The sequence below is a fragment of the Fundulus heteroclitus genome, unplaced genomic scaffold, assembly GCF_011125445.2.
Source record: "Fundulus heteroclitus isolate FHET01 unplaced genomic scaffold, MU-UCD_Fhet_4.1 scaffold_454, whole genome shotgun sequence".
Classification (NCBI taxonomy): Eukaryota; Metazoa; Chordata; class Actinopteri; order Cyprinodontiformes; family Fundulidae; genus Fundulus; species Fundulus heteroclitus.
The window spans coordinates 71,784-84,976 of NW_023396873.1; the positions used below are offsets into that span (position 1 = coordinate 71,784).

Below are 13,193 nucleotides of genomic sequence, written 5' to 3' on the forward strand. Positions count from 1 at the left end.
TTGGGTTTTAGCACATGGAGTAAAAGACAAAACAAAAACAAATTTTAAATTTTGAGGCTCACACATGCATGACTATATGGGCCTTACAACTTTGTTAATGTTTGACTTGTCATTACCTTTTAAATAACTGCTATTATACAATCGTTTCTCGCTGCCCCAATTGCAGAAAGCTATTAGGCAGTTGTGTGTGTAATTAAGCCTTTATTTAGCCTGGTGGTCCCACTGAGAGGCAGCATTTCTACTTCCAAGGAGCGTTGGTCAAGATGGCAACATGAATAAAATCGTTTCAAGTAAAAACATAATCCAAAGGCCTAAAGAAGATGAGAAAAGACTAAAACAAACCAATTCTGATAGTTAAACAAAATCAGGTAATTAATCTGTATTGCAAAAATGCAGACAGATTAACACAATTTACTTATTCAATAGTCTTTATTTCTGTAAGATAACTAGGAAGTGAAAATAGACTGAAATACATCGCTCTCCAGCTCTTCTAATACCTACCACAGCTTACATTATCGTTTGACTCAACTGTATTTGTAGTGCCACTTGATGCAATCTTATTCTAGATCAATACTTTAATAGAAACACAAATTCCCCAGTAAAGCTTATGGAAGCCTTAATCATAAAATAAGCTAAAATCCACAAGTTGAATTTACATACATTTTAATCTCTTCTGGCAAAAAAAGAAAACTGCAAAGTGCAAAATGTAAAGATTTTTATTTTTTATTACGATTTTTTTTCCCAATTTTAATACAGGAAATAGTTCAACTCTGGAAAAAGAATTTCCACTCAGATTTGTTTTGACCTTCAAACTAAATAAAGTGAGAAGAAAAGCAAACAACAAACAATCTTCTCTGGTGCATAATTTGTTACGTAGCACTCCAAAGGTTATACCTTCAAGAGCGTTCCAAGAGGGCTTGTTTGCTGTGGAGTCTTCCCCCAGTGCCATCCAAATGGGCCTGTGTAAATGGACCACCTGCTGCTGTCAGTTCTCCTCTTTCCTTTTACTTGAAGCAGCTGTCATCCCAAAAGATCCTGATGACCGAGCCAGCTGGGTAGAATGTTAGCGTGTCTCTCCCCTGCTTCAACTTTAAATATCTTCCACGCAGTTCACAGCATTTAAATTTAGACAACACATGAGGCAAAGTGTCTCAGGCTGGAGTTAAAGTCAGACGCTTCCCACTTTGCTCTGTGCTCGATCCTGGACAGAATACAACTTACCTGTCGTCTCAATATCAGCTACGGAGAGAAACAATACATTTAAGGTATGTCTGACAACAGAGACAGGGAGGATCTCAGCGAGGAAGAGATTGATGAAGATGCGATCCTGGCAATGCTCTCACCTGAGGAGCTCAATGAGCTCCAGAGTGAAATGGACGTTATCATTGCCCCAGATGAAAACGTACCTGTGGGACAGAGACAGAGGGACCAGACGGAGAAAACTCCAACAGGAACGTTCGATCACAGGTCTCTAGTTGATTACCTCTACTGGGAGAAAGAGTCCAAACGTATGCTTGAAGAAGAAAGAGTCCCTGCTACCCTATTGCCTAGTGAGGTAAGAGCTCACACCCTAAGAGGTTTATGCAGGCTACTTTAGGTTATCTTGTAAAATGTCAGTCAATGAGGGGCAATAATATTGCAGCTCTAATCTTAATATCCTGTTGTGTCACTTTTAGAAGATCTTACAGGAGGAAGCTGGAAAAAAAGAAAAGGAAAATTCAGATGTTAAATATGAAGTGTATGAAGTGATAGAAGAAATCATTGAGGAAGACGGTGCTGACTATCCAGATGGCGTTGAAATCATTGAGGAGATAATTGAGGAAATAATTGAAGAAGATGAAGGGGAGACTGAAAGGGACAAAGTGGTTGATGTTGAAAATGAAACCTCTGAGGAAGTGGTATTGAAACTCAAACCTGAGAACACAGATAAAAAAGTAGAGCCCCCTGATAACATAGAAAAAACGGCTGGAAATACCATGGTGGAAAGCCAGTCTGCTCCAGACTCCAAAGTAACCTCAGAAAACCATCAGGATAAAGAGGAACATGCAAATGAAGATTGCTTGGTTCCCAGAGAGACTGCAGAAGTACCAGACACAAGTGAAGCCAATTATAACTTCCCCAAAAAAGAACCAATAAAAGTGAACAAGCTAAAAATCCCAAAGTTGGCTCTTAATAATATCAAAATGACATCAAGACCTTCAGGAAATGAGACAAACTTGGAGTCCACTCTTGACAAAATCCGTAACAACAATCCGTCTGTGACTGAGGTCAACCTCAACAACATAGAAAACATTCCTAAGGAGATGCTCGTGGACTACGTGAATGCCCTGAAAAAGAACAAGCACGTCAAAACATTCAGCATTGCGAACACGGGCGCAGATGAAAATATTGCCTTCAGCCTGGCTAATATGTTAAGAGAAAATCGCAGCATTACGACTTTGAATATCGAGTCCAACTTTATTACTGGGAAGGGCATCGTTGCCATTATACGCTGCCTCCAGTTCAACGAGACTCTCACGGAGCTTCGCTTTCACAACCAGAGGCACATGTTGGGTCACCATGCGGAGATGGAGATCTCTCGTCTGCTCAAGGCAAACAACACCCTCCTGAAGATAGGCTACCACTTTGAGCAGGCGGGGCCCAGGATGGTGGTGACCAACATCTTAACCAGGAATCTCGACCGTCAGAGGCAGCTGAGGAAGGAGGATCAGAGGCAGCAGCAGGTCAAAGAGCAGAGAGAAATGATGCAAATGTATGAAAACAGTCTCAATCTGCCTCCTGGTCTACTCGAGATGTTGGGATACATACCCCCACTCGAGCTCTTACAGCAGCATGGACTTGTCCCGACCATGCCAGAGCAGAACAACATAGCTCAAACACAGTGTCAGAGCGAGCAGCCAGAGCCAAAGAAGAATCTAAAACGCAACAGCATTCCCAAACAGTCCAGTGCAGAACCATCAAGCCCATTAAAAGACATTCAGTTGAAGAGAACCCCCAAGAAACGTGATCCCTTCCTGGACCTGGACCCGAGGGAAGACAGGAGGTCGGAGAAACCGAGTTTCCAATTGAGAAAGACTCCCAAAGTAAAAGATAAAGCAGCTAGACAGTCGGTGGAGGAAAAGGCCAACCTGAACGATGTGATAAAGACCTTGAAACCCATCCCTCGCAGACGAGTACCTCCAAAGGTTGATCTCACGCCTCGTGATCAGCTCCTGGATGAGATCAAAAAGAGCAACGTGGCATATCTCAAATCCGTGAGTACCCGAGACACATTACTATAGACAAAGCCAATAGGAAGAGCATGTTATAGTGATAGTTATATGTCAACATAGGTTTTCAAGTTTGTCAATCCAGTTTCTTTGTAGGCACTTCAGAAGATAATCAGATCCAGTTACCAAGGTTTATATTACTTGAAGTGAGGTTGTGTGAAGTTAATATCAGTGATACTTTCCTTGCCTGCATTAAACAGTGAGGTGAGTTTGTTGAAAAGTGTAGAAATCTTCAGAGCAGTGGAAAGTTTACAGCTAATCTGACAAGGGTCCCATTGTGGTTGATCTTAGCAATTTAAGACAGTTCAAACTGAAAATGTTCACATTCATGGCATACAATGCTATACAAGCTGATAAGAAACATTGAGTTTTGCAAGAGACGTTTGCTGCTATACAAAGTTGTGTTTGTTAATGCTACCTACTCCAGAAAAAACGCCTCATTTGCTGCAACTCGTAAACTCGGCTCTAGGTCCACCAGCAGTGGAGCAAACTTTTAGATTTTGAGTAAGGCCACGGTTCGGTCCTGCGCTGTTCCATGTCTGGAAATCCTCCCTCAGGAAATCAGGTGGACTGATATAACCAGCAACCTCAGGCAGTGTGATTTAGTGACACAAGCATTATTCGGCTTATAAAACTGACAAAGCTACCTACGGTCTATTGAGAAGGATTACACTTTTAATATCGGTTGATATAGCTTTGTGCCCCCAGTGGCAGGATCATTGTCAGTTTGAGTTGTATGCATTAAAAATGAACTAAAATGATGAACTCTATCTGGTTAGCTGTTAGCCTTCCACCACTATGAGGATTTGTTCACTTTGTCCAAATTCACAGCAATATGAGTGTCTACACATTACTGAAATGTTACTGATCATAGCTTCACAAAAACTTTCTTCAGAAAATTTCCTCATGAAAAAAATCAGTTACACAAAATAAAGTGGACATTTTGTTCTTTTTTTGTGTTGTTGCTTGCAGGTGCCACTCCCAAAAGTCCTGGAATCAAGTGAAACGAGTCTCTTCTGACTCAACTTCAGCTACGTTCTTACTGTAGTGTTGGCCTATGTCTATTTTACTGATATTAATTTATGTTTGTGGCATACTTCATGCACAGTCCTAATGCTTGAGCTACAGTATACAATATAATCTTAACACAAGAAGGAAAAAAGCTTGTTTTCGTTTCCCAACGGTGATTTTTCACTTAAATGCTTTAGTTCTTAAGATTCATAATAAAAACCATGGCATGTTTTAAAACACAGAAAACTCATTTATCCTTTCAGCGTGTTTTACTTTCTTAAAAATAAAAATTGTTCCCTGAAAGGATTGTGTCTGAGGTCATACACAAAAAGGTTGATTCATTTTGTGGAGTGTAATAATCTGCAAAGTGTGTTTCTTACATTGTGAAAAACAAACGTAATACATTTGCACTGTGATAATAAACTTCTTCTATCTGAAGATGCTTTTTGTCATTCTTTTGTTAAAATGTATTTCCAGTGTATAGTATGAGTGCTATCTAAGGGGACCCATGTGCATCTCCAGGAAGAATCTTTACTTAGATTTAACTCTGATACTGACTATAAATGAAAATAGAAATCAGTTTCAGCTGTAAAGACAGACTCTTAGTTAAAAGCTAATTTCTTTCAAAGAGTAAACTTTTAAACTATTCTCTAAACGAGACCCTTGTTTATTTTAGTTATGATTTCCTTTTATATACAGAAAATGTAAGAACCAAGACCAAAATCTTTTATCTCTATATTCACACCATGACTGTGCAAATTAGGTTAAACTTACAGAAGACAAACATGTGTCATTTTCAGGTGCCAGTAAATTTATTTATTTTTTTTTTAAATAATGAAAAAGTCAGATAGAAATTTTACATTGTGTGCATTTATAACACACCTAACCAAATCTCTTGTATAGGCCGTCTGTAAACGTAGCATGCATAGCCTTCAGTCGGAGTGCATTTGTAAACAACAAAACAATTGCGGATAATTGTCAGAACAAGCAGTATATGATACATACGTATACAGGTGACAGGCTTAATTTGACCCAACAGGAAAAAAGCAACAAGGTGTCTTCAGCCATGTGTTCGCTCAGGTGTTGCTGCCATTTTAAGATTTCTGCATGCTGTTATAAAAAAAAAAAATGTAACACTGGAATAAACAGGCTTGTACACACAGACTTTATAGTCATACATTAATGATGCACTCGGCATTCGTTTTTCAGTATTGCATAGCTGCGATTGGAGGGTATATACTCAGGCCAGACAGTTTGGCTAGGACGTGTATGTGTAAACGACTAACAACAGGGAAAAAAAAAAAAAGTCAACACTCCTGTGAAATTGGTCAGGCAATAAAAACATATTTACCAAAGCAACAAACTGGTCTCAGATCAGTAATTGTACAGCTCCTACAAACAAGATTGCCGTTCAAACAACAGTTAACTGGGTATAATCAGCGACTCTCAAAAGTGTACACAATTATGTTAAAATTGCAAAGCTTGATGAAGGAAAAAAAAATTAGACCATGATGAATCCTTTCAACAGTTTGACTTTTAATGATTAAATCAAATTAGTAACAGACAACTCTTGAGGGGGGGTGATTGGGAATTGGGAATCAGATGTTTGGGTTCATCATACCCTATCTACTCTCCCACAAAGCAAAGGGATATTTCAGCTGGGTCCGGAGCTTCAATGATTGTGCAAAAAAAAAAAAAAAAGAGATGCAGCAGAATACTTCAGCGACTGTGTTTTGCAACCCTACACTTTAGAACCGGACATTCGGAGAATACAAGAGATTGTTGTCACAAAAACAGTACTTGACAGAACATCCTGCCGCTCCTTCAGTGTTAATCTCAACTTCCTGACAAACTCCCTGACCGGTTGCCATTTTGCATTTTTTGATCATTCTGGAAATAACATTCAATGTCTGTAAAGTCATTCCTTCCCCATATTTTCCTCAATTATTGATGACTGTCTGCCCAGACGCTTGGTAAATGTTATAACGTGAACCTCTGTTTGTGCTCCTTTCCTAGAAGATACGCCTATTTAATGACATAATTTAAATCACTTGCAACTTCTTAAGAAGCACAGGAACGAAAGGCAGGAAAATCCAAAAAGGACAGCTGATCTTTATTTCTGGTTAATCAGATTTACAACAAATAATGCTAGACGTGTACCCGACAATTTAATTAATGGATTAAACTAACGGTGTGCATACTTATGTCACCGTGCTATTACAGCTTTTTTAAATTTTTTCAATATATTTTACCCAGATTTGTTTGTTTTACAGTTGAAATTTAAAAGGATATTTGTTAAATGAAAATTGGATAATGGTTAAACATTATGTACAACAGTTCTTTAGTTATAAAAACCTGGCTTTTTCAGAGGGGTGTTTACACTCTCCTGGGCCTTGGTTATTTGTTTAATATGGGTTTATTAAGTGATGTGACGGATAAATGTGCTCATTCTGAGGTAGCAAACATAAATGTTTTGGTTTCTTTCCTTCTTTGTTTTTGTTTACATAACACATTTTTGCATCTTTTTACTTATTTAGTAGAAATAATTGACATAATTCAGCTGAAATAAATACTCAGTCATGATCTATAACAAAGCAAGTATCACTATCTGAAATTAGTTGATTTTGGACACGTTTGCACTTAGGAATTATCTCCCCTTATGTAGGGCACATTGCCTCTCAACTTCCTGCCAACACAGCAGTGATCATCTGTACACTATATTGTGAGAGTTAACATGAATACACGGGATCTAAAACTAAAATGGGTAAAAAGTGGGAATGCAAATATCAGTAATTTTACATGTGCAGGGACTGAAAATATTGACACACCAGGAAGATGCTGTAACCATTTCAAACCCTTCTGTATTAAGCTCGCTCTCTTTGGCACTCAGCTAGCTCGAGGATTACTCCTTCAGTTTACTTTCAATAAAATCCTGAATCTTGTTTATCTTCTCCTCCTGCTGGTCGAGAAGATCCATGATCATGCCCATCGGGGTCTTCTTCAGCCCAACGCCTTCCATCTTGTTCTCCAGCCTGTTCTTCATGTTGCGCAGTCTCAGAGATGCATGAATCAGCATCACTATAACAAAAACAAGGAACAAGGTATTTTTATGGTAATAATAATAATAAAAAAAAGAATACATTTAAATGCCATATGTGTAAATAGCTTGCAATGAAAAAAAAAATCAACCGCTTGTTTGCATTATTCAGAGCAGTAGGTGAGTGTATAGGCACATGTTTTTATTTCCATGACAGTCAGATACTGAATGCATGACATCAGGCATTAAATGCGGTTCAGTCCAAACCAACAAGCCCTAGCAACCTGTCAACACAGGCATTGGGTGGGTCTCTTGGGATGTAATCAAACAGCTTTGTCTGCTTGCCAGAGCAGTAGAGCTGCTACATTTGCTCTAACGGTGAACTCTGCTAAAATCCATCTGCTGGGGGCCACTACATGCCTCAGGCGGTAGAGACAGTTCAAAGGTCTGCAGCACACCTTGTTGAGCTTTCTTTTGTCCTTATGCCTGGCCATGGCAGCAGATTTTAGGATCTGGGCTAAAATAAATGAAGAATATACGACAAATAGGAAATGAAAGGCCTAGGCAGGGGCCAGTTACCTGTATGGGATAAAGAAAGGTTTTTAAAAAAGTTATGTTTCAATACCATTAAAATGTCATCGATCATATTGTTCCTATAGTTTTTAGATGCCACAGAAGATGTTTTTGGCTGTATGGAACATTAGATTAACATAGCACTGCCACTCCCCCACCTGTTTCTATGCAAAGCCAGCCAACAAACCAAAATAAGCCACATACAGTTTTCCTTTGCTTACATAAATTACTAATTCAGCTGTCTGGTACTGTTTCTGTTTGCGAAAAAACAAAAGAAAAGAAAAACAAAGCATGTGTGTGGAAACAAAAGAAACCCCTCCAATCACTAAGTAATGTAACACAATTTTAAAACAACGCTTGGCGAGCTACAAGTGGCATGTCTGTTAAGTAGCTGACTACAGACTCTACCCGAGCAGGTCATCCGTCTAATACAGCAGCTCATATTAGCTTGTTATACTTGTGGCACTACTCAATAAAGAGGAGAACAGCAAAAGGTGTGAGTCAAAATGAAAATAATGAACATATGTTATAGATAACATTATTATAGCTTGAATAATCAAAAAGGTTCAATTATGTTAGCAGCAGTAGGGACAAATATGGCTTTTTTAATTTGAAAAAAACAGTAACTATATCATATTTTTGTTTTATATGTTTATGTAAATACTGTGAAACTGTGGTATTTTTACTCAATGTTGTAACCTTGTGAGAACCTCATACGGGCCCATGCTTACTCAGGCCTCTCCTAAAAGACAAACATTTGGGAAAGGCTGATACTCATGTCTTTAACAAATCAGCAAATGTCCTGATTGCAATGTAACTAAGACAGTGAAAACACTTCAGGAGCTCCAGAAAGCTTTTAAAGTCTTGATTTTTGCAAGCACAAAACCTATGCTGCAGAAAATGGTATATTTGTTCTGCTAAACTGCAGAGGTTCGTCTAAAATGTTTTGAACTCAGCTGCAAAAACATGTATTGTTTTGAATACAATCTTACAGTATACTATATACAGCACTGCAGTATACTGCACAAATGCCCTTGCACAATCCAATTCTGCACATTCAATGGTTTGTATACTGTGACCTTCTCCTGCATTGTTTACATTTCAATTGTTTTTATAGTGTATTTTAAATCTATGTTTACTTTTAAATCTCTGCTGCACCTAAAACTGTAATCTAACTTTTACTGCAATTTACAAAGCTGTATGCAACGAAATTTCATTCTGTACTCACTCTGTGCATACAAAATGACAAATAAAGTTGTCTAAGTCTAAGTCTAAAGTCTAACAAAGAAATATGTTTGGATAATGAGATAATCATTTTTGGCATTCCCTTGATCTAAAAGATCTATGTGAACTTCTTTCTGCATCATAATCTTGAGTAAATATACCACAGTCTCAAGGTATCATAATAATTACACAAATATTTAAAGCATATAATTAAATCAGGATCCTATTTATTTTATTAAAAAAGAGAAAAGCAACAATTGTTCTTCCGACTGCTGCCAAAATAATGAAATGTTTGGAAAGTAGCGATACAATAATGATATCTATAACATTTATTTATTTATTGCTTTCTTCTTATTTGGAATCACAGACTTAAAGTAAAGTAAAAGTTTTTAAAGCTGGGGTATTAAGAGTGATGGCTGGCCCTTTAATTTAAACACTGTGACTGTTTTTCCTTTCTTTTTTTGATCAGAAATACTTCCAACCAGGAACTTGGACACTCGGGTGAAGAGAGGGGCGGAGCTCTCCACCGACCACTACCTGGTGGTGAGTTGGCTCCGATGGCGGGGGAGGAAGCCGGTCCGACCGGGCAGGCCCAAACGCACTGTGAGGGTTTGCTGGGAACGTCTGGCGGAGTCCCCTGTGAGGCGGAGCTTTAACTCCCACCTCCGGGAGAACTTTAAACACGTCCCGAGGGAGGCGGGGGACATTGAGTCTGAATGGACCATGTTCCACGCCTCTATTGCTGAGGCGGCTAGTCGGAGCTGTGGCCGCAAGGTTGTCGGTGCATGTCGTGGCGGCAACCCTCGAACCCGCTGGTGGACACCAGCGGTGAGGGAAGCCGTCAAGCTGAAGAAGGAGTCCTACCGGGCTTTTTTGGCCTGTGGGACTCCGGAAGCAGCTGATGTGTACCGGCAGTCGAAGCGGCAGGCGGCTCGGCTGGTCGCCGAGGCAAAAACTCGGGCGTGGGAAGAGTTCGGAGAGGCCATGGAGAAAGACTTCCGTACGGCTTCGAAGCGATTCTGGTCCACCATCCGGCGTCTCAGGAGGGGGAAGCAGTGCAGTACCAACACTGTTTACAGTGGGGGGTGGTGTGCTGCTGACCTCGACTCGGGACGTCGTGCGTCGGTGGGCGGAATACTTCGAAGACCTCCTTAATCCCACCAACACGTCTTCCATTGAGGAAGCAGAGCCTGAGGACTCTGGGTCGGGTTCTCCCATCTCTGGTGCTGAGGTTGCCGAGGTTGTTAAAAAGCTCCTCGGTGGCAAGGCTCCGGGGGTGGATGAGATTCGCCCTGAGTACCTTAAGGCTCTGGATGTTGTGGGGCTGTGTTGGTTAACGCGGCTCTGCAACATTGCGTGGACATCGGGGGCAGTTCCCCTGGATTGGCAGACTGGGGTGGTGGTCCCCCTATTTAAAAAGGGGGACCGGAGGGTGTGTTCCAACTACAGAGGAATCACACTCTTAAGCCTCCCTGGTAAGGTCTATTCAGGGGTTCTGGAAAGGAGGGTCCGTCGGATAGTCGAATCTCGGATTCAGGAAGAGCAGTGTGGTTTTCGTCCTGGCCGTGGAACACTGGACCAGCTCTACACCCTCAGCAGGATTCTTGAGGGGGCATGGGAGTTTGCCCAACCAGTCTACATGTGCTTTGTGGATCTGGAGAAGGCATTCGACCGTGTCCCCCGGGGGATCCTGTGGGGGGTACTCCGGGAGTATGGAGTACCGGACCCTTTAATAAGGGCTGTCAGGTCTCTGTACGACCGGTGTCAGAGTCTGGTCCGCATTGCCGGCAGTAAGTCGGACTCGTTTCCGGTGAGAGTTGGACTCCGCCAAGGCTGCCCTTTGTCACCGATTCTGTTCATAACTTTTATGGACAGAATTTCTAGGCGCAGCCAAGGTGTTGAGGGGATCCGCTTTGGTGGCCTTGGGATTGCGTCTCTGCTATTCGCGGATGACGTGGTCCTATTGGCTTCATCAGGGCGTGATCTACAGCTCTCACTGGAGCGGTTCGCAGCCGAGTGCGAAGCGGCCGGGATGAAAATCAGTGCCTCCAAATCCGAGACCATGGTCTTGAACCGGAAAAGGGTAGAGTGCCTTCTCCGGGTTGGGGAGGATGTCCTGCCCCTAGTGGAGGAGTTCAAGTATCTTGGGGTCTTGTTCACGAATGAGGGGAAGATGGAGCGGGAGATCGACAGGCGGATTGGTGCAGCGTCTGCTGTGAAGCGGGCGCTGTACCGATCCGTTGTGGTGAAGAGAGAGCTGAGCCAAAAGGCGAAGCTCTCGATTTACCGGTCGATCTACGTTCCTACCCTCATCTATGGTCACGAGCTTTGGGTCGTGACCGAAAGAACGAGATCCCGGATACAAGCGGCTGAAATGAGTTTTCTCCGTAGTGTGTCTGGGCTCTCCCTTAGAGATAGGGTGAGGAGCTCAGTCATCCGGGGAGGACTCAGAGTAGAGCCGCTGCTCCTCCACGTCGAGAGGAGCCAGTTGAGGTGGCTCGGGCATCTGGTCAGGATGCCTCCTGGACGCCTCCCTGGAGAGGTGTTCCGGGCACGTCCCACCGGGAGGAGACCCAGGGGAAGACCCAGGACACGCTGGAGGGACTATGTCTCCCGGCTGGCCTGGGAACGCCTTGGGATTCCTCCTGAGGAGCTGGCCCAAGTGGCTGGGGAGAGGGACGTCTGGGCCTCCCTACTGAAGCTGCTACCCCCGCGACCCGACCCCGGATAAGCGGAAGACAACGGACGGACGGACGGACGGACTTCCAACCAGCCTTATTTGTCTCGCTCTACGCGATAAGATCATCATCTTAAAGCATGGAGCAGCAATGCACAACATTATGTCGATAGGTTGCCCAATCAAAGTGATAACAACAAATACAACTCTGAAGGATTTAAAATCCTCCTAAACTAAGAAGACTCAGTTTTCTCCCCCTTCAGATTCTGGAAGCTGGTAAAAGTTCATACAACACAGCGAGACTCACACAGCAAGGGGAACGTGATGCCAAAGATGAAGACCATGACACCTCCGCACAGAGACAACACAAAGTAACTGGTGACCATGACGGCGATCACGAACAGAGTGGGGTTCTTCCTCTTGAAGTTCTTGATTGTGGCCTTGTTTTCACCGGCCCACACAGAGCCAGCGAAGACTGCACACACCACAGCACCACCCAGGAACATGCCGAAGGGATTCAGGAACCTGAAATGGAAACGTGCACAAATTACAACACCACACATGCCAAGGCGTAGCTCCTTTTTCAGTTTATTTTTTTGCACACATCACAGTCACAGTGTGGCTATGGCAGACATTTTTCCACTTACGGGTCTGCTGTAAAAACTAAAGCCTCATAGTTTCCACTATGTTACTTTTTTACCAAAGCAGATTATTAGAAGAAAAAAAAAAAGCCAGATTTGACCCTTTAAATACCACATAACCCACACGATCACCTGCAAGTTGTAATTTACACAATGAGACACGACAGTAAAAATGGTAACGAGGTCACGTTTACAAAAAAGTTTACATCTCATTTTTATATGGAGAAGATTATCTAAACATTACCGTACAAAGACTAGGCTGCATACTCCGGATGGGTGTGTGTGTGGCAAAGTGACAGATGCTATCTGCTAGCTTTAGACTGCAGCTAGGACTCACCCAACAACGAGGAAAACCACCAAGGCCGCCACAAAATAGTTGGTCTGGTAGTACATCAAATTGCTGATCACTCTGTTGTTCCACTTGGACAAATCTCCGAACTCGGGTTTAGAGAACCGGTCCGCTCCGGGGAAGAAGTCCCCCCACGGTCTGAGAGGAGCAAGCTCCATTTTGGCTGCCATGACTCCAGTTCAACGTGCGGTATAAATAAATAAATAAAAAACCAAACAAACACTGCGTAATGTGTTTGACAAGTCAGCTGATCTCCGCTCTCTCTCTTCACGCAGCGGACTGACGTCAGGCAACTCTCGCGAGGTTAGTCGGGCCGAAGCGTTAGATGGGGTCAACCTGTGCAGTAAAATGCGCAGTATGCGTTAGAGATGACACCAAGGGAGTGGAAACAAACGTTTATGAGTGGAAATGG

General features: G+C 42.3%; 2 protein-coding genes across 2 annotated transcripts; one reads left to right on the forward strand and one right to left on the reverse strand.

Annotated features, from left to right (window-relative positions):
* Positions 1 to 1,042: 1,042 nt before the first annotated feature.
* On the forward strand, positions 1,043 to 4,505 carry LOC118560583 (leiomodin-3-like). Its single transcript, XM_036131730.1, has 3 exons — positions 1,043 to 1,555; positions 1,677 to 3,254; positions 4,242 to 4,505. Exons 1-3 carry the CDS (start codon positions 1,268 to 1,270, stop codon positions 4,287 to 4,289), a joined length of 1,914 nt encoding a protein of 637 aa, XP_035987623.1. The 5' UTR covers positions 1,043 to 1,267; the 3' UTR covers positions 4,290 to 4,505.
* Positions 4,506 to 5,795: 1,290 nt separating this feature from the next.
* On the reverse strand, positions 5,796 to 13,062 carry arl6ip5b (ADP-ribosylation factor-like 6 interacting protein 5b). Its single transcript, XM_012865938.3, has 3 exons — positions 12,770 to 13,062; positions 12,099 to 12,316; positions 5,796 to 7,358 (listed from the first exon to the last, which is right to left on the reverse strand). The coding sequence occupies exons 1-3, from the start codon at positions 12,949 to 12,951 to the stop codon at positions 7,183 to 7,185; spliced, it is 576 nt and encodes a 191-aa protein (XP_012721392.2). The 5' UTR covers positions 12,952 to 13,062; the 3' UTR covers positions 5,796 to 7,182.
* Positions 13,063 to 13,193: the final 131 nt, after the last annotated feature.

What these genes read in the sequence shown, in the direction of transcription:
- LOC118560583 (XM_036131730.1), top strand. Translation starts at nt 1,268, where the DNA reads ATGTCTGACAACAGAGACAGGGAGGATCTCAGCGAGGAAGAGATTGAT. An exon ending in CTACCCTATTGCCTAGTGAG is followed by an intron (nt 1,556 to 1,676) that starts GTAAGAGCTCAC and finishes TGTCACTTTTAG; the next exon opens with AAGATCTTACAGGAGGAAGC. An exon ending in ACGTGGCATATCTCAAATCC is followed by an intron (nt 3,255 to 4,241) that starts GTGAGTACCCGA and finishes TGTTGCTTGCAG; the next exon opens with GTGCCACTCCCAAAAGTCCT.
- arl6ip5b (XM_012865938.3), bottom strand. Translation starts at nt 12,951, where the DNA reads ATGGCAGCCAAAATGGAGCTTGCTCCTCTCAGACCGTGGGGGGACTTC. An exon ending in GTGGTTTTCCTCGTTGTTGG is followed by an intron (nt 12,317 to 12,769) that starts GTGAGTCCTAGC and finishes TTTCCATTTCAG; the next exon opens with GTTCCTGAATCCCTTCGGCA. An exon ending in CATCACGTTCCCCTTGCTGT is followed by an intron (nt 7,359 to 12,098) that starts GTGAGTCTCGCT and finishes TTTTTGTTATAG; the next exon opens with TGATGCTGATTCATGCATCT.